The sequence below is a fragment of the Anomaloglossus baeobatrachus genome, chromosome 9 (genome assembly GCF_048569485.1).
Source record: "Anomaloglossus baeobatrachus isolate aAnoBae1 chromosome 9, aAnoBae1.hap1, whole genome shotgun sequence".
Lineage (NCBI taxonomy): Eukaryota > Metazoa > Chordata > Amphibia > Anura > Aromobatidae > Anomaloglossus > Anomaloglossus baeobatrachus.
The window spans coordinates 207,681,342-207,696,969 of NC_134361.1; the positions used below are offsets into that span (position 1 = coordinate 207,681,342).

A 15,628-nucleotide genomic window follows, 5' to 3' on the forward strand; every position below is an offset into this window, starting at 1 on the left:
GAATATTAATCACTATGACACAGCAGAGCTGCACTGCGCCTCCTACTCCAGTCACCTCCAGAGCTGCAATCACAATGAGGACTAAGCTGTGGTCCCAGGAACCACTCGCCAAGACAAGGAGCGAGAAAGTCCCAGACATTGTGGAGACCGGACCCCAGCGGGTTCATCTCCCAGATCTCTGCTTGCTGTCAGTGGCTGCTGGACGGCCATAGCTTTCCTATAGGCGGAGGGTTCGTTCCAATGTGTCTGTGTAGGAAAGATCCATTGTAACAAACCCTCAGCTGTGGCAAGAGCTCAGTCTGCCCAGGAAGCCGGCCTCTGGAGGTTTCAATTCACTGGCAGCAAGAAGAGATGGTGACAACAGTGAGGAAATGCAGCAATGTCTGCCACTTATAGAAATGTGCAGAATCGTCGTGCTCCCGGAGATCAGTGGCGGCCATCGTCTCACCTGACACTGTGATGTGCAGATCCTGCAAGAAGAAAACGCTGGTTAAAAGCAGCTTTCCCATCATGCTCTGCTCTCACAGGGGATGCTGGGAGTTGTAGTTCTTCATAACACGGCCATACTAAGGTATCAGAAACCACATCGCAGCGGTGTGTACAGAAGGCTGCGGGGATCGGCAGGGTAATATGCAATGGGGGAGGGGCCTCCATGCCCCCATCACAAGCCCCACCCACTATGTTCACTATGGATGATACTAATGATGTTCTGCAGCAGCTCTGCCCATTGTGTAGACCAGGGTAATACTGGGGAGTAAAAGGGGTCTCGTACCACGTCATCAGCTGGGCCTGGAAAAAAAAAAAAAAAAAAATACCATTAATACGTCAGGACGGAGACGCAGCGAAAGACGGAGGTGCAGCAAGGGCGACTCACCGATCCGGCACGGGGAAATCTTCTCCAGACATTCCTTGTGGACCCCGACCGCGCACTTGGTGCAGTAATATCCCTGATAAAAGGTTCCCCTGGAAGACAGAGGCGAGCGTCCTCAGCGGGGAAGACGGGGGGCGAGCGTCCTCAGCGGGGAAGACGGGGGGGGGGGGCAGCGTCCTCAGCAGGGAAGGGCGAGCGTCCTCAGCGGGGAAGGGGGGGGGGGGGCGAGCGTCCTCAGCGGGGAAGACGGGGGGGGGGTGAGCGTCCTCAGCGGGGAAGACGGGGGGGGGGTGAGCGTCCTCAGCGGGGAAGACGGGGGGGGCGAGCGTCCTCAGCGGGGAAGACGGGGGGCGAGCGTCCTCAGCGGGGAAGACGGGGGGCGAGCGTCCTCAGCGGGGAAGATGGGGGGGGCGAGCGTCCTCAGCGGGGAAGATGGGGGGGCGAGCGTCCTCAGCGGGGAAGATGGGAGGCCAGCGTCCTCAGCGGGGAAGACGGGGGGCCAGCGTCCTCAGCGGGGAAGACGGGGGGCCAGCGTCCTCAGCGGGGAAGGGCGAGCGTCCTCAGCGGGGAAGGGGGGGGGGCGAGCGTCCTCAGCGGGGAAGACGGGGGGGCGAGCGTCCTCAGCGGGGAAGACGGGGGGGCGAGCGTCCTCAGCGGGGAAGACGGGGGGGCGAGCGTCCTCAGCGGGGAAGACGGGGGGGGCCAGCGTCCTCAGCGGGGAAGACGGGGGGGGCCAGCGTCCTCAGCGGGGAAGACGGGGGGGCCAGCGTCCTCAGCGGGGAAGACGGGAGGGGCCAGCGTCCTCAGCGGGGAAGACGGGAGGGGCCAGCGTCCTCAGCGGGGAAGGGCGAGCGTCCTCAGCGGGGAATGGGGGGGGCAAGCGTCCTCAGCGGGGAAGACGGGGGGGGCAAGCGTCCTCAGCGGGGAAGACGGGGGGGGGGGCGAGCGTCCTCAGCGGGGAAGACGGGGGGGGCGAGCGTCCTCAGTGGGGAAGACGGGGGGCGAGCGTCCTCAGCGGGGAAGACGGGGGCAAGTGTCCTCAGCGGGGAAGACGGGGGCGAGCGTCGTCACGAGTTAAAGCCTCGCCTACCTTATAGTTACTGCCTAGCTCAGTCACAGCCCCGCCCACCTCAGACTCCGCCCCTCACCTGAGGAACATGTTGCAGGCTTTGCAGCTGGTGGTTCTGTCGAAGGTGAACATCTGGAAGTTGTGGTGATTCGCCGTCGCTTTGTCCGGTTTGATGTTGGAACTGAGAAAACAAGGATGAGATCAGCGGCGCCTTGTTATCAGCCGCCATCATGTGGGCCGTACCCGAGGGGTCAGAGCCCCCGAATGTCCCTATGACAACACTGACTACCTACATCGCCATCTCAAACTGCTCCATCCACTTCCGCTTCATCTCCTCTGTTTTGCAGAAGAACTGGAACCCCTGCTTCCCCTGGAGGTGAATGAGGTAGAATCCGTACGACCACTGTGGGGGGAGCAGACGGTGAGCGCCGGCCGCCATATTGGCCGCGTGTAGCAATGCTATGGGGCAGGGGAGTGAGCTCAGCTGCCGGGAATATGGCGTCTTACCATTTTGCCATGTGACTGTCGCCAGCGTAAAGGAACCAGAGAAAGTGAGTGTGAAACACAGGGAAACAAAGTAACAACACATCACCGCGGCAACAACGGGGGCCCGAGAATTACCCGAGACCACCAATCACTGCCCGGGAAACACGGCCTCCAGAGTAACCAATGACGGCGTGCCGGACCGGGTGAGAAGTATAGTGCGCCAGAACCACAGAACTGGTCCACACCGGGAGCGTCATATACACAGCCGCAAGCGGGAGTCCATAGACACACATTGCCCCGCTAACCTCCACATCTGTGTGCTGCATATCCCCCGGTCCACACACCGCATCTCACCCGGTCCACACACCACATCTCACCCCGATCCACACACTGCATCTCGCATCATCCAAGGTCCACACACTGCATCTTACCCCACCTCGGTCCACACACCGCATCTCCCCACACCCCGGTCCACACACCGCATCTCACCTCACCCCAGTACACACACCGCATCTCACCTCACCCCGGTCCACACACCGCATCTCACCTCACCCCGGTCCACACACCGCATCTCACCTCACCCCGGTCCACACACCGCATCTCACCTCACCCTGGTCCACACACCGCATCTCACCTCACCCTGGTCCACACACCGCATCTCACCTCACCCTGGTCCACACACCGCATCTCACCTCACCCCGGTCCACACACCGCATCTCACCTCACCCCGGTCCACACACCGCATCTCACCTCACCCTGGTCCACACACCGCATCTCACCTCACCCTCGTCCACACACCGCATCTCACCTCACCCTGGTCCACACACCACATCTCACACCAGCGCACACACACACACACACACACACACACTACCATTCAAAAGTTTGGGGTCACTTAGATATTTCCTTATTTTTTTTTATCAATGAAGCTAACATTTAAAAATGTATAGAGGGGATTTCTGTTAATGCGGCAAATGATTATTCTAGCTGCAAACGTTTGGCTTTTAATGCAATATCTACATTTTTGGATAGAGGCCCATTTCCAACAACCAGCACTCCAGTGTTCTAATGGTACATTGTGTTTGCAGTGTTAGAAGGCTAGATGACTATAAATCCCTTGAAAACCCTTGTACATGTGTGTTAGCACAACTGAAAACAGTTTTGCTGATTAGAGAAGCTATAAAACTGACCTTCCTTTGAGCCAGTTGAGAATCTGGAGCATTACATTTGTTGGTTCCAGTAAACTCTCACGGAGCATGGTGGCTCAGTGGTTAGCACTGCAGTCTTGCAGCGCTGGGATCCTGGGTTCAAATCCCACCAAGGACACCCTCTGCAAGGAGTTTGTATGTTCTCCCCGTGTTTGCGTGGGTTTCCTCCGGGTTCTCCGGTTTCCTCCCACACTCCAAAGACATACAGATAGGGACTCTAGATTGTGAGCCCCAATGGGGACAGTGTTGCCAATGTATGTAAAGCGCTGTGGAATTAATAGTGCTATATAAATGAATAAAATTAAAATTAACTCTCAAAATGGCCAGAAAAAAAAGAGAACTTTCCTGTGAAACTCGACAGTCTATTCTTGTTCTTAGAAATGAAGCATATTCCATGCGAGAAATTGCCAAGAAACTGAAGATTTCCTACAACGGTGTGTACTACTCCCTACAGAGGAGAGCACAAACAGGCTGTAACCAGAGTAGAAAGAGAAGTGGGAGGCCGCACTGCACAACTGAGCAACAAGACACGTACATTACAGCCTCTAGTGTGAGAAATCCACGCCTCACAGGTCCTCAACTGGCAGCTTCATTACATAGCACCCGCAAAACGCCAGTGTCACCGTCTACAGTGCAGAGGTGACTCCGGGATGCCGGCCTTCAGGGCAGAGAGGCAAAGAAAAAGCCATATCTGAGACTGGCTAATAAAAGGAAAAGATTAATACGGGCAAAAGAATAAACATTGGACAGAGGAAGATTGGAAAAAAGTGTTATGGACAGACGAATCGAAGTTTGAGGTGTTTGGATCACACAGAAGACACAGAACTACTGAAAAGATGCTGGAAGAGTGCCTGACGCCATCTGTCAAGCATGGTGGAGGTAATGTGATGGTCTGGGGTTGTGCTGGTAAAGTGGGAGATTTGTACAAGGTAAAAGGGATTTTGAATAAGGAAGGCTATCTCTCCATTTTACAACGCCATGCCATACCCTGTGGACAGCGTTTGACTGGAGCCAATTTTCTCCTACAACAGGACAATGACCCAAAGCACACCTCCAAATTATGCATGAACTATTTAGATAAGAAGCCGGCAGCCGGTATCTATCTGTAATGGAGGGGCAACCCAGTCACCAGACCTCAACCCTATAGAGCTGTTGTGGGAGCAGCTTCACCGTATAGTACCAAAAAGTGCGCATCAAGCCAATCCAACTTGTGGAGGGGGGAAGCATGGGGCGAAATATCTCCAGATTACCTCCGCAAATTAACAGCTAGAATGCCAAAGATCTGCAAAGCTGGGATTGCTGCAAAGGAGCATTCTGTGCCGAAAGCAAAGTGTGAAGAGAAAAGTATTTCATGTAAAAATCATTATTTCTAACCTCGTCACTGTCTGGACGATATTCTCTATTCATTATGCAACTCATGTGATAAATACAAGTAGGATATTCATGGGAAAGACAAAATTGTCTGGAGGACCCCAAACGTTTGAACTGTAGTGTATGTCTCATCCTCCTCCACCCCGGTCCACACACCACGCACTCTTTCCCACATCCCGGTCCGCACACAACTAGCCCACCCTTCCCCCGGTCCACAGATCTCCTACCCAACCCTTCCCCCGGTCCACAGACCTCCTGGCCACCCTTCCCCCGGTCCACAGATCTCCTGGCCACCCTTCCCCCGGTCCACAGATCTCCTGGCCACCCTTCCCCCGGTCCACAGATCTCCTGGCCACCCTCTTCCCCTGGTCCGTACACATTTTGCCTCTCACCTTCTTGATGTCCTTGTTGTAGGTGGGGTCGTCGGACATCTTGTGGTACAGAAGCTCTATCATCTCCTTCAATTCGTAGTTGTCTCCTTTTCTCTTACACACGATAACGACTTTATCAAACAGGAAAAGATACCTGTGGGGAGCGGCGGAGGCGTCATCAGCAGGGGGAGGAGCATCATCAGCAGGAAGAGGGGCATCATGAGCAGGAAGAGGGGCATCATCAGCAGGAAGAGGGGCATCATCAGCAGGAAGAGGGGCATCATCAGCAGGAAGAGGGGCATCATCAGCAGGAAGAGGGGCATCATCAGCAGGGGCATCATGAGCAGGAAGAGGGGCATCATCAGCAGGGGCATCATGAGCAGGAAGAGGGGCATCATCAGCAGGGGCATCATCAGCAGGGGCATCATGAGCAGGAAGGGGGGCATCATCAGCAGGGGCATCATGAGCAGGAAGGGGGGCATCATCAGCAGGGGCATCATGAGCAGGAAGGGGGGCATCATCAGCAGGGGCATCATGAGCAGGAAGGGGGGCATCATCAGCAGGGGCATCATGAGCAGGAAGGGGGGCATCATCAGCAGGGGCATCATGAGCAGGAAGGGGGGCATCATCAGCAGGGGCATCATGAGCAGGAAGGGGGGCATCATCAGCAGGGGCATCATGAGCAGGGGCATCGTGAGCAGGAAGGGGGGCATCATCAGCAGGGGCATCGTGAGCAGGAAGGGGGGCATCATCAGCAGGGGCATCATGAGCAGGAAGGGGGGCATCATCAGCAGGGGCATCATGAGCAGGAAGGGGGGCATCATCAGCAGGGGCATCATGAGCAGGAAGGGGGGCATCATCAGCAGGGGCATCATCAGCAGGGGCATCATGAGCAGGAAGGGGGGCATCATCAGCAGGGGCATCATGAGCAGGAAAGGGGGCATCATCAGCAGGGGCATCATGAGCAGGAAGGGGGGCATCATCAGCAGGGGCATCATGAGCAGGAAGGGGGGCATCATCAGCAGGGGCATCATCGGAAGGGGGGCATCATGAGCGGGGAGGGGGGCATCATGAGCGGGGAGGGGGGCATCATGAGCGGGGAGGGGGGCATCATGAGCGGGGAGGGGGGCATCATGAGCGGGGAGGGGGGCATCATGAGCGGGGAGGGGCATCATGAGCGGGGAGGGGCATCATGAGCGGGGAGGGGCATCATGAGCGGGGAGGGGCATCATGAGCGGGGAGGGGCATCATGAGCGGGGAGGGGCATCATGAGCAGGAAGAGGGGCATCATCAGCAGGGGCATCATGAGCAGGAAGGGGGGCATCATCAGCAGGGGCATCATGAGCAGGAAGAGGGGCATCATCAGCAGGGGCATCATGAGCAGGAATGGGGGCATCATCAGCAGGGGCATCATGAGCAGGAAGGGGGGCATCATCAGCAGGGGCATCATGAGCAGGAAGGGGGGCATCATCAGCAGGGGCATCATGAGCAGGAAGGGGGGGCATCATCAGCAGGGGCATCATGAGCAGGAAAGGGGGCATCATCAGCAGGGGCATCATGAGCAGGAAGGGGGGCATCATCAGCAGGGCATCATGAGCAGGAAGGGGGGCATCATCAGCAGGGGCATCATCAGCAGGGGGCATCATCGGAAGGGGGGCATCATGAGCAGGAAAGGGGGGCATCATGAGCGGGAAGGGGGGCATCATGAGCGGGGAGGGGGGGCATCATAAGCGGGGAGGGGGGCATCATGAGCGGGGGAGGGGGGGGCATCATGAGCGGGGAGGGGGGCATCATGAGCGGGGAGGGGGGCATCATGAGCGGGGAGGGGGGCATCATGAGCGGGGAGGGGGGCATCATGAGCGGGGAGGGTGGCATCATGAGCGGGGAGGGGCATCATGAGCGGGAGGGGCATCATGAGCGGGGGAGGGGCATCATGAGCGGGGAGGGGCATCATGAGGCGGGGAGGGGGCATCATGAGCGGGGAGGGGGCATCATGAGCGGGGAGGGGCATCATGAGCAGGAAGAGGGGCATCATCAGCAGGGGCATCATGAGCAGGAAGGGGGGCATCATCAGCAGGGGCATCATGAGCAGGAAGAGGGGCATCATCAGCAGGGGCATCATGAGCAGGAAGGGGGGCATCATCAGCAGGGGCATCATGAGCAGGAAGGGGGGCATCATCAGCAGGGGCATCATGAGCAGGAAGGGGGGCATCATCAGCAGGGGCATCATGAGCAGGAAGGGGGGCATCATCAGCAGGGGCATCATGAGCAGGAAGGGGGGCATCATCAGCAGGGGCATCATGAGCAGGAAGGGGGGGCATCATCAGCAGGGGCATCATCGGAAGGGGGGCATCATGAGCAGGAAGGGGGGCATCATGAGCGGGGAAGGGGGGCATCATGAGCGGGGAGGGGGGCATCATGAGCGGGGAGGGGGGCATCATGAGCGGGGAGGGGGGGCATCATGAGCGGGGGAGGGGGGCATCATGAGCGGGGGAGGGGGGGCATCATGAGCGGGGAGGGGGGGCATCATGAGCGGGGAGGGGGGCATCATGAGCGGGGAGGGGGGCATCATGAGCGGGGAGGGGCATCATGAGCGGGGAGGGGCATCATGAGCGGGGAGGGGCATCATGAGTGGGGAGGGGCATCATGAGCGGGGAGGGGCATCATGAGCGGGGAGGGGCATGATGAGCGGGGAGGGGCATCAGCAGGGAAGGGGCATCAGCAGGGGGGAGGGGCATCAGCAGGGGGAGGGGCATCAGCAGGGAGAGGGGCTTCATCAGCAGGGGGAGGGGCTTCATCAGCAGGGGGAGGGGCTTCATCAGCAGGGGGAGGGGCTTCATCAGCAGGGGGAGGGGGCTTCATCAGCAGGGGGAGGGGCTTCATCAGGCAGGGGGAGGGGCTTCATCAGCAGGGGGAGGGGCATAAGCAGCAGGGGCATCAGCAGCAGGGGCATCAGCAGCAGGGGCATCAGCCAGCAGGGGGAGGGGCTTCATCAGCAGGGGCATCATCAGCAGGGGGAGGGGCATCATCAGCAGGGGCATCACGTATACAGGGGCGGAGAAATCAGCGGGATGCAGGGGGAGGGGCATAAAGAGCAGCAATGTCTGGGTACAGCACTTTATGGGGCGCTCTGCTGTGACCCTCAGCCGCAGTGAGTGGTTGCACGTGCTCACCTGTCCTGCTTGGCTTGGTTCACTATCGATCGCACCTTCAGCTCACCATCGATCTTCGGTCGCCCGAATTCCTCCAGATTCACCTGCTGTAATACAAGAAGAGGAGGCGCAAATCAACCCTAAAATACAGGAGACACCTGCGACCAACAGAGCAGACGCCCCCCAAACTAATGGAGATTAAAAAATGTCACAGCAGAATAGTGAGTGCAGCTCTGGAGGTGACTGGAGGATAAGACACAATGTAACAGCAGGGTAGTGAGTGCAGCTCTGGAGGTGACTGGAGTTGTCTTGTAGCTGAGTATTTGGCGATCTGGCCCGGGTTCACACTCACACAGGTTCTCGATGGAGTTCTGGAACTCGCTGATCTTCTTCAGAGTTTCTTTGTCCCTTTTCACTTCATTAATGTACATGGCTAAATCCTGAAAAGAGAAGTCCGGGGTCAGAAGTCAGCAAAAAGGGGGATACTGGGAGATCTCAGCTGTGAAGGCCTGATGGATCCAGCTGTGCAGGAATGTGCTGAGCTCGGCCGCCCCCACAGGCGGGGGAGGGGAGCGGCAGACCCCTGTCTGGCCTCCTGATATTGGGGGGGATAGCGGAGATGAAACAAGCGCTCCCAGCCTGATCCCACAATGATCATACAATGATCGCACAACACTGCAGAACCCTGGATTGCTGGCAGTGAATAGAAATCCTCCAGCACTGGGGCGGACGGGGACGACCGCAAAGAAGTATCCAGAACTGGCCCAACGTCCAGCAGCACCAGCCCGAGGCAGTGACAACTCGGGGCCACGCTGTATTAGACGTCCGCGCCCCTTCACCCCCTGTCCATTAACCCCCCCGTGCCCCTTCGCCCCATCACGTTGCCCCTGTGCCCCTTCACATTGCCCTCATGCCCCTTATCCTCTGTCACATCGCCCCCGTGCCCCTTCGGCCCCATACAGAGTCGCCCCGTGTTGCTCCTCCTAGAAGTATGACTGCATTGACACTGGGGCGTCAGGATCCTCCACAGTCGGTGACAGTCCGGATCAGACCCAACACTGACACCCCCATTGTGAGAACATTTCCAAGAGGAGAGTGAGAGGAACAGCAGCGTGGAGGGGGGGGAGGGGGGAGAGAAGCAGCGTGGGGTGGGGGGGAGCAGCAGCGTGGAGGGGGGGAGCAGCAGCGTGGAGTGGGGGGGAGCAGCAGCGTGGAGGGAGGGTGGGAGAGCAGCAGCGTGGAGGGGGGGGGAAGCAGCAGCGTGGAGGGGGGGGGGAAGCAGCAGCGTGGAGGGGGGGGGGGGGGAAGCAGCAGCCGTGGAGGGGGGGGGGAAAGCAGCAGCGTGGAGGGGGGGGAAAGCAGCAGCGTGGAGGGGGGGGAAAGCAGCAGCGTGGAGGGGGGGAAAGCAGCAGCGTGGAGGGGGGGAAAGCAGCAGCGTGGAGGGGGGGGAAAGCAGCAGCGTGGAGGGGGGTGGAAAGCAGCAGCGTGGAGGGGGGGAAAGCAGCAGCGTGGAGGGGGGGGAAAGCAGCAGCGTGGAGGGGGGGGAAAGCAGCAGCGTGGAGGGGGGGAAAGCAGCAGCGTGGAGGGGGGGAAAGCAGCAGCGTGGAGGGGGGGAAAGCAGCAGCGTGGAGGGGGAAAGCAGCAGCGTGGAGGGGGAAAGGCAGCAGCGTGGAGGGGGGAAAGCAGCAGCGTGGAGGGGGAAAACAGCAGCGTGGAGGGGGAAGAGGGAATTTTGTTACTTACCGTAAATTCCTTTTCTTCTAGCTCTTATTGGGAGACCCAGACGAATTGGGTGTATAGCACTGCCTCCGGAGGCCACACAAAGCAATTACACTAAAAAGTGTAAGGCCCCTCCCCTTCTGGCTATACACCCCCAGTGGGATCACTGGCTCACCAGTTTTAGTGCAAAAGCAAGAAGGAGGAAAGCCAATAACTGGTTTAAACAAATTCACTCCGAGTAACATCGGAGAACTGAAAACCGTTCAACATGAACAACATGTGTACCCGCAAACAAACCAACAATCCCGAAGGACAACAGGGCGGGTGCTGGGTCTCCCAATAAGAGCTAGAAGAAAAGGAATTTACGGTAAGTAACAAAATTCCCTTCTTCTTCGGCGCTCTATTGGGAGACCCAGACGATTGGGACGTCCAAAAGCTGTCCCTGGGTGGGTAAAGAAATACCTCATGTTAGAGCTGCAAGACAGCCCTCCCCTACGGGGAGGCAACTGCCGCCTGCAGGACTCTTCTACCTAGGCTGGCGTCCGCCGAAGCATAGGTATGCACCTGATAATGTTTGGTGAAAGTGTGCAGACTCGACCAGGTAGCTGCCTGGCACACCTGTTGAGCCGTAGCCTGGTGTCGCAATGCCCAGGACGCACCCACGGCTCTGGTAGAATGGGCCTTCAGCCCTGATGGAACCTGAAGCCCTGCAGAACGGTAGGCTTCAAGAATTGGTTCTTTGATCCATCGAGCCAGGGTGGCCTTAGAAGCCTGCGACCCTTTTGCGCTTACCAGCGACAAGGACAAAGAGTGCATCCGAACGGCGCAGGGGCGCTGTGCGGGAAATGTAGATTCTGAGTTGCTCTCACCAGATCTAACAAATGTAAATCCTTCTCATACCGATGAACTGCATGAGGACAAAACGAAGGCAGAAAGATATCCTGATTAAGATGAAAAGAGGATACCACCTTCGGGAGAAACTCCTGAATGGGGCGCAGCACTACCTTGTCCTGGTGGAAGACCAGGAAGGGAGCCTTGGAAGACAACGCTGCTAGCTCAGACACTCTCCGAAGAGATGTGATCGCTACCAGAAAAGCCACTTTCTGTGAAAAGTCTAGAAAGTGAAACCTCCTTCAGGGCTCGAAGGGCGGCTTCTGAGGGCAACTAGTACCCTGTTCAGATCCCATGGATCTAACGGCCGCTTGTACGGGGGAACTATATGGCAAACCCCCTGTAGGAACGTGCGCACCTTAGAAAGTCGTGCTAGACGCTTCTGAAAAAAGACGGATAGCGCCGAGACTTGCCCTTTAAGGGAGCCGAGCGACAAACCTTTTTCTAACCCAGATTGGAGGAAAGAAAGAAGGGTAGGTAATGCAAATGGCCAGGGAGACACTCTCTGAGCAGAGCACCAGGATAAGAATATCCTCCACGTTCTGTGGTAGATCTTAGCAGACGTGGGCTTCCTAGCCTGTCTCATGGTGGCAACGACCCCTTGGGATAAGCCTGAAGACGCTAGGATCCAGGACTCAATGGCCACGCAGTCAGGTTGAGGGCCGCAGAATTCCGATGGAAAAACGGCCCTTGGGACAGTAAGTCTGGTCGGTCTGGTAGTGCCCACGGTTGGCCGACCGTGAGATGCCACAGATCCGGATACCACGCCCTCCTCGGCCAGTCTGGAGCGACGAGTATGACGCGGCTGCAGTCGGATCTGATCTTGCGTAGCACTCTGGGCAAGAGTGCCAGAGGTGGGAACACATAAGGGAGCCGGAACTGCGACCAATCTTGCACTAGGGCGTCTGCTGCTAGAGCTCTTTGATCGCGGGACCGTGCCATGAATGTTGGGACCTTGTTGTTGTGCCGGGACGCCATTAGGTCGACGTCCGCCTTCCCCATCGGCGACAGATTTCCTGAAACACGTCCGGGTGAAGGGACCATTCCCCTGCGTCCATGCCCTGGCGACTGAGGAAGTCTGCTTCCCAGTTTTCTACGCCGGGGATGTGAACTGCGGATATGGTGGAGGCCGTGGCTTCCACCCACATCATAATGCGCCGGACTTCCTGGAAGGCTTGCCGACTGCGAGTCCCTCCTTGGTGATTGATGTATGCCACCGCTGTGGAGTTGTCGATTGAATTCGGATCTGCTTCCCTTCCAGCCACTGCTGGAAGGCTAGTAGGGCAAGAAACACTGCTCTGATTTCCAGAACATTGATCTGAAGGGTGGACTCCTGCTGAGTCCACGTACCCTGAGCCCTGTGGTGGAGAAACACTGCTCCCCACCCTGACAGACTCGCGTCTGTCGTGACCACCGCCCCAGGACGGTGGTAGGAAGGATCTTCCCTGTGATAATGAGGTGGACAGGAGCCACCACTGCAGAGAGTCCTTGGCCGTCTGGGAAAGGAGACTTTCCTGTCCAGGGGATGTCGACTTCCCGTCCAATTGCGGAGAATGTCCCATTGAAGTGGACGCAGATGAAACTGCGCAAACGGAACCGCCTCTATTGCCGCCACCATCTTCCCGAGGAAGTGCATGAGGCGTCTTAAGGAGTGCAACTGACTTTGAAGGAGAGCCTGCACCCCTGTCTGTAGTGACCGCTGCTTGCTCAGCGGAAGCTTCACTATCGCTGAGAGAGTATGAAACTCCATGCCAAGATACGTTAGTGATTGGGTCGGTGACAGATTTGACTTTGGGAAGTTGATGATCCACCGAACGCCTGGAGGAGTCTCCAGTGCAAAATTCAGGCTGAGTTGGCATGCCTCCTGAGAGGGTGCCTTGACTAGTAGATCGTCCAAGTAAGGGATCACAGAGTGTCCGTGAGAGTGCAAGACTGCTACCACTGCTGCCATGATCTTGGTGAACACCCGGGGGGCTGTCGCCAGACCAAATGGCAGAGCCACGAACTGAAGATGTTCGTCTCCTATCACGAAGCGCAGAAGCGTTGGTGTTCCGTAGCAATCGGCACGTGGAGATAAGCATCTTTGATGTCTATTGATGCTAGGAAATCTCCTTGGGACATTGAGGCAATGACTGAGCGGAGGGATTCCATCCGGAACCGCCTGGCGTTCACATGCTTGTTGAGCAGTTTTAGGTCCAGAACAGGACGGAAGGAGCCGTCCTTTTTTGGAACCACAAAGAGATTGGAGTAAAATCCTCGCCCCCGTTCTAGAGGGGGGACAGGGATCACGACTCCTTCTGCTCTTAGAGAGTCCACCGCCTGCAGCAGGGCATCTGCTCGGTTGGGGTGTGGGGAGGTTCTGAAGAACCGAAGTGGAGGCCGAGAACTGAACTCGATTCTGTACCGCGAGACAAAATGTCTGTTACCCACCGGTCTTTGACCTGAGACAGCCAAATGTCGCAAAAGCGGGAGAGCCTGCCACCGACCGAGGATGCGGAGGGAGGAGAGGCCGAAAGTCATGAGGTAGCCGCCTTGGAAGCGGTTCCTCCATTTGCTTTCCTGGGGCGTGAGTGAGCCCGCCAGGAATCTGAGCTCCCTTGTCCTTTCTGAGTCCCTTTGGACGAGGAGAATTGGGCGCTTGCCCGAGCCTCGAAAGGACCGAAACCTCGAGTGCCACTTTTTCTGTTGAGGTTTACTTGCTCTGGGCTGTGGTAAGGAAGAGTCCTTACCCTTGGACTGTTTTATGATTTCAGCCAATGGCTCACCAAACAGTCTGTCTCTAGATAATGGCAAGCTGGTTAAGCATTTTTTGGAACCAGCATCTGCTTTCCAGTCCTTTAACCATAAGGCTCTGCGCAAAACCACAGAATTGGCGGCCGCCATAGAGGTACGGCTCGTAGATTCTAGGACAGCATTGATAGCATAAGTCGCAAACGCAGACATTTGCGAAGTTAGGGGCGCCACCTGTGGCACTGCTGGATGTATGATAGCATCCACCTGTGCTAAACCAGCTGAAATAGCTTGGAGTGCCCACACGGCCGCGAATGCTGGAGCAAACGACGCGCCGATAGCTTCATAGACAGATTTCAACCAAAGGTCCATCTGTCTGTCGTTGGCATCTTTAAGTGAAGCGCCATCCTCTACTGCGACTATGGATCTAGCCGCAAGCTTGGAAATTGGGGGATCCACCTTTGGGCACTGGGTCCAGCGTTTGGCTACTTCAGAGGAAAAGGATAACGGGTATCCTTAGAACGTTTAGAGAAACGCTTGTCTGGATGAGCGTCGTGCTTCTGGATTGATTCTCTGAAGTCAGAGTGGTCCAAAAAAGCACTTAATTTACGCTTGGGATACAGGAAATGGAACTTCTCCTGCTGTGCAGCTGCCTCCTCTGCTGAAGGAGCTGGGGAGAAATATCCAACAGTCTATTAATTGCCGATATAAGGTCATTAACCATGGCGTCACCCCTCAGGGGCATCCAGATTGAGGAGGGGCCTCAGGATTAGAATCCTGATCACCGTCCTCAGTCTCATCACAGAGAGATTCTTCTCGCTGAGACCCTGAGCAGTGTGATGACGTGGAGGGTCTTTCCCAGCGAGCTCGCTTAGGCTGCCTGGGACTGTCATCTGAGTCAGAGACTTCAGCTTGTGATGCTTGAGACCCCCTTGAAGTACGGATTAGTTCCAACTGAGGGGGACCAGAGAGCATAGCCACAGCAGTGTCCATGGTCTGAGGAACTGCCTGGACTGCAAGGTCTCCAGGATCCTTGTCATAGCCTCAGACATTTTATCAGCAAACACTGCAAAGTCTGTCCCCGTCACCGGGGCAGGGTTCACAGGCGTCTCAGCCTGGGCTACCACCACAATAGGCTCTGGCTGACGAAGTGCCACTGGGACTGAAACATTGCACACAAATGTGAATCATTGGAGCCTGCCGGTAGATCAGCCCCCACATGCAGCACAAACAGTGCACACAGCCCGTGCCTTGGCAGCCTTGCGTTTTGCGGATGACATGTTGCTGCCTCCTCAGAGCAGTACAGGGTGTCCAGCCAAGAAGCGACCTACAGTGCAACTATATATATATATATATATGGTACCAAGACAAAAGTACACTATATATCACTGAGGCACTAGTGGGGCCAGCACTACTGTGCAGCTTACCGCCCGCTTAGGAGCGGTGTGTGGTCGCCAGAAATCCCTCTAGTCTGGGTCTCCCAGAGCCTGCTGCCTCTCCCCAGCCAGATCGCATGTGTAATGGCTGCCGGCGTCCTTGTGGAGAGGGGGGGGCGGGCCCTGGGCGTACACCGACGAAGAGCGGGAAGTCTGCTTCCCCTTGTGCCTAGTGAGAGGGCTGGAGCATGTAAATAAAGCTCCAGCCCTCGGCGCTGCCTATTGAGCAGCGTCTCTCCCCTACCCTGATTGACAGGGTGGGGGGCGGGAACGAAGCGGCGCTAGGCCGCAGAAGCCGGGGGCTAAAGTTAGAGCGCCGACCGC

General features: G+C 57.1%; 1 protein-coding gene across 1 annotated transcript in view; it reads right to left on the bottom strand.

The window, feature by feature from the left end:
• The window catches only part of VAV2 (vav guanine nucleotide exchange factor 2), a 71,066-nt gene that overhangs the window by 9,494 nt on the left and 45,944 nt on the right, over nucleotides 1–15,628 (bottom strand). Inside the window, 9 exon segments of the mRNA XM_075324323.1 lie at nucleotides 449–470; nucleotides 773–789; nucleotides 875–963; nucleotides 2,020–2,121; nucleotides 2,234–2,343; nucleotides 2,448–2,462; nucleotides 5,398–5,530; nucleotides 8,550–8,635; nucleotides 8,882–8,968. Coding sequence (XP_075180438.1) covers nucleotides 449–470; nucleotides 773–789; nucleotides 875–963; nucleotides 2,020–2,121; nucleotides 2,234–2,343; nucleotides 2,448–2,462; nucleotides 5,398–5,530; nucleotides 8,550–8,635; nucleotides 8,882–8,968 — 661 coding nt within the window.